This window comes from Sceloporus occidentalis, unplaced genomic scaffold, assembly GCF_023333645.1.
Source record: "Sceloporus occidentalis isolate IW3139 unplaced genomic scaffold, rSceOcc1.0.p SCAF_2, whole genome shotgun sequence".
Taxonomy (NCBI): domain Eukaryota; kingdom Metazoa; phylum Chordata; class Lepidosauria; order Squamata; family Phrynosomatidae; genus Sceloporus; species Sceloporus occidentalis.
This window is the reverse complement of record NW_028316982.1, coordinates 273372832-273375797: the sequence shown is the minus strand read 5'-3', so window position 1 is coordinate 273375797 and position 2966 is coordinate 273372832. Positions and strand designations below refer to the sequence as shown.

Sequence of the window (2966 nt, the reverse complement as noted above, 5' to 3'; positions counted from 1 at the left end):
TGGAAGAGACCACAAGGGCCATCCAGTCCAACCCATTCTGCCATGCAGGAACTCACACTCAAAGGCATGACTCACTAGGAAAGACGATAATGCCTGGGAAGGTGGAAGGTAGCAGGAAAAGGAGGAGACCATGTGTATTTTCACCAGAAAGAGGGTGAATAGATGCAAATTTGTGCTGGGAAGTAAAGGCAACTACCAATTTGAAGTCGAAAGCTTTCATGGCTGGCATCTATAGTTTTTGTGGGTTTTTCAGGCTACATGGCCATGCTCTACAAGAGTTTATTCCTGATGTTTTGCCTACATCTGTGGCTGGCATCTATGCATGTGTGGCTGGCATCTCCTGGTGAAACTTCAGGAATAAACTCTTCTAGAACATGGCTACATAGCCCCAAACCCCACAAAAAAACTACAATTACCAATTGATGCAAAAGTGCAAAAATCCGCAGCAGTGTACATAATGCACTAAGGTGTAGACTAGCCCTAGTCTCCTTTCTCCTCTTCACTCCTTTTCCTAAAAGACTAGAGGTACCCAGAGGGAATTAGGAACTCCCCTTCCATGATCTTGTTTCCCCAAAGAGAACTGATGGTGGGAAATTCATGGAGAGAGCGCCTCTTGGCTAAAGCAATAACACAACACAACCTCCCTTCTTTTCATGGCTTTCCATGCATCTCTTGGGAATGTTTTTCTTTTTAAATGCAGGGCATCCATGGGGGGTGGGGGAGGTGGGGGTGGTGGTTAGATGTCTCTCCCATTTCTTTATAAGCAGAACCTTCCTCCCTGCTAGGAGCCCCGGTGTGAGTCAAGGAGCTTTGAGACCATGGTAATATCCACCAAGCTGACTTTTTTAGTGTGTTGGTTGACCCTACAAGAGGCAAAGGTAATTTCTGTGTTGCTAGAACGCACGAGAGTTTGTTAGCTTTTCCACGGCTGCGGCGACATCTCCTCCTGCTTCCAGGAGAGCCTGCAGGTTCAGTTCTTCATTGGGGAAACCCATTGCCCTGAGCTGCTCCAGCTGGGCTTGGTAAGGGGAGGCCAGGGTCTGTTGTTCCATTTCTTCCACTTCTTCTGCCATCCTCTCCTGCCCTCCTTCTCCATCTCTGGATCCATTACTTTCCAACTCCAGGCTTTCGTCTGCTGAGACCAGGCTTGCAGTGTCTGACGATGGGCTATCTCCCTCGTCGGAGTCCTCCATACTTTCTGGGTCGACGTCTGGGTCCACCAGGGCCAGGATGAAATCCGGTACTTCCCTCCTGAGGGCCAGGAGGCTCAATTGCAGCTGGAGGAGAGCTTGGAGGGCCCTGGGGTTGCTCAGCAGTGCTGCAGCTTCTGATCTGGCCAACTTGGGAGGGAGTGCCTGGGCCCAGCCTTGTGGTGGAGGAGCGCCTTGGCTTGTGGGGGAGCTGCAATGGGCCAGGAAGGCCTGTGTGGGGCCCTCAGGGTGAGAGAGTGCGTTGGTCATGCTCTGCATGAACTCCGGATTGTCTGTGAGCTGGTGCACCATGTTCTGGATTCTCTCTGACTTGCTCAGGTTCAGCCGGACTCTGGTGTTCAGGGTGATATGGATGTAGCCAGGCTGTCTGGCCCCATCCCCGGCCACATTCACGTCACCATTGTCCCCACTGCTGTTGGACTGGGGGGCCCATGGGTTGGGCAAGGGTTCCCTGTTCTCCGTCCGGGGCAGGGGGCCAATGCTCCCGGAGGAGGGCTTGCTCTCTGAAGGGGAGAAGGCAGAGTTCCCCTGGAACTGGGCTTGCACAGCATTGAGCATGGGGGCCTCAATGTCATTGTAGAGCTGCTGCAGTGCGCTGTACCCACCAGGGATGCTCTCCAGGTTGCTCAGGGCCCGGTCATGGTTTCGGATGATCTCGTCCATCACCGCTGGGCTGGTGGCCACGTCGATCATCTCTCGCAAGAACTCAGAGTTGTTGAGGATGTGACTGATCTCAGGGTTCTGCTCGGCCAGTTGCTGCATCTGCGGGACAGACATGATCATCTGCCGGACCTGTTCGGTGTCACCAAAGAGGTTCTGCACAAAGGGGTGTTGCATCACTTCACTGATCAGCTCCTGCCGGGCAGTTTCTTGCTCTGGAGTATCTCCCACCAGTTCTGACACCTCCACGGCGTTCAGGCCCAGGATGTTCATACCGGTGACCCCAAGGAGGAAACCCAGGATCAAGGGGTTGCGGTTCAAGGCTGAGGCGTTCAGATTGAGACCCAAGATCTGGAGCAAGAGGTTCTCCATGGTCCTGGTGATGAGGTCTTGGCAAGAGGCCATCAGCTCGTCTGGCTGGTGGTTCCACTCCGAGAGGTCCAGGCTGTACTCCGAACTGCTCTCCTGGGAGAAAAAGCCGTTGGCCGAGGGTGCTGGGAGGAAGCCACCGGGCAGAGTGGTCACAGGGGCTCTCTTCTGTGACTTGATGAAGAGATGGACTTTGGACCCATTGCCAATCTTATGCTGAGCCAGCGTGTCCTGGTCTTTTAGGATCACGCCAGCAAAGATCAGCGAGAGCTGCTCAGCGGGCGTCTTGAATCGCTCGGAGATGAGCTTCTTGAACTCCTGGATGAGCATGCCCTCAGCCACCTCAAAGTGCTCTTTCCGCTTGAGGGTCTTGACGGTCACCTTGACCACCCGGGAGCCGGGGGTGGCAGCCCCAGGGCCCTTTTTCCTTTCAGACATGGCTGGCCGGAGCTGGCCTGTTGCGGCCGGGGAGGTGGTGGTGCCGATGATGATGATGACGGACGTGAGAAGAAGAGCAGAGATTCAGGGAAGAGGAGGAAGAGGAGAAGGAGGAGGAAAGCAGGAGGTCTCTTTCCGGTGTGGCGGTGATCGTGAGGTGGGAAGGGGCCAGTGGTCTGCTGCCCCCCTGTGTCTCAACGCTCGCCAAGGCCAGAGCACACATACCAGCGAGATGTTGCCCTTCTCTTCCGCTTGCTCACAGCCTGGCCGGTTCCTTCATTTTCCTCT

At 54.7% G+C, this 2966-nt stretch overlaps 1 protein-coding gene across 1 annotated transcript; it reads right to left on the bottom strand.

Moving 5' to 3' along the window:
- Nucleotides 1-893: 893 nt before the first annotated feature.
- Nucleotides 894-2678, bottom strand: LOC149320236 (ubiquilin-1-like). The gene has a single exon (XM_089508493.1). It carries the CDS (start codon nt 2676-2678, stop codon nt 894-896), a length of 1785 nt encoding a protein of 594 aa, XP_089364619.1.
- Between the last annotated feature and the right edge of the window lie 288 nt (nt 2679-2966).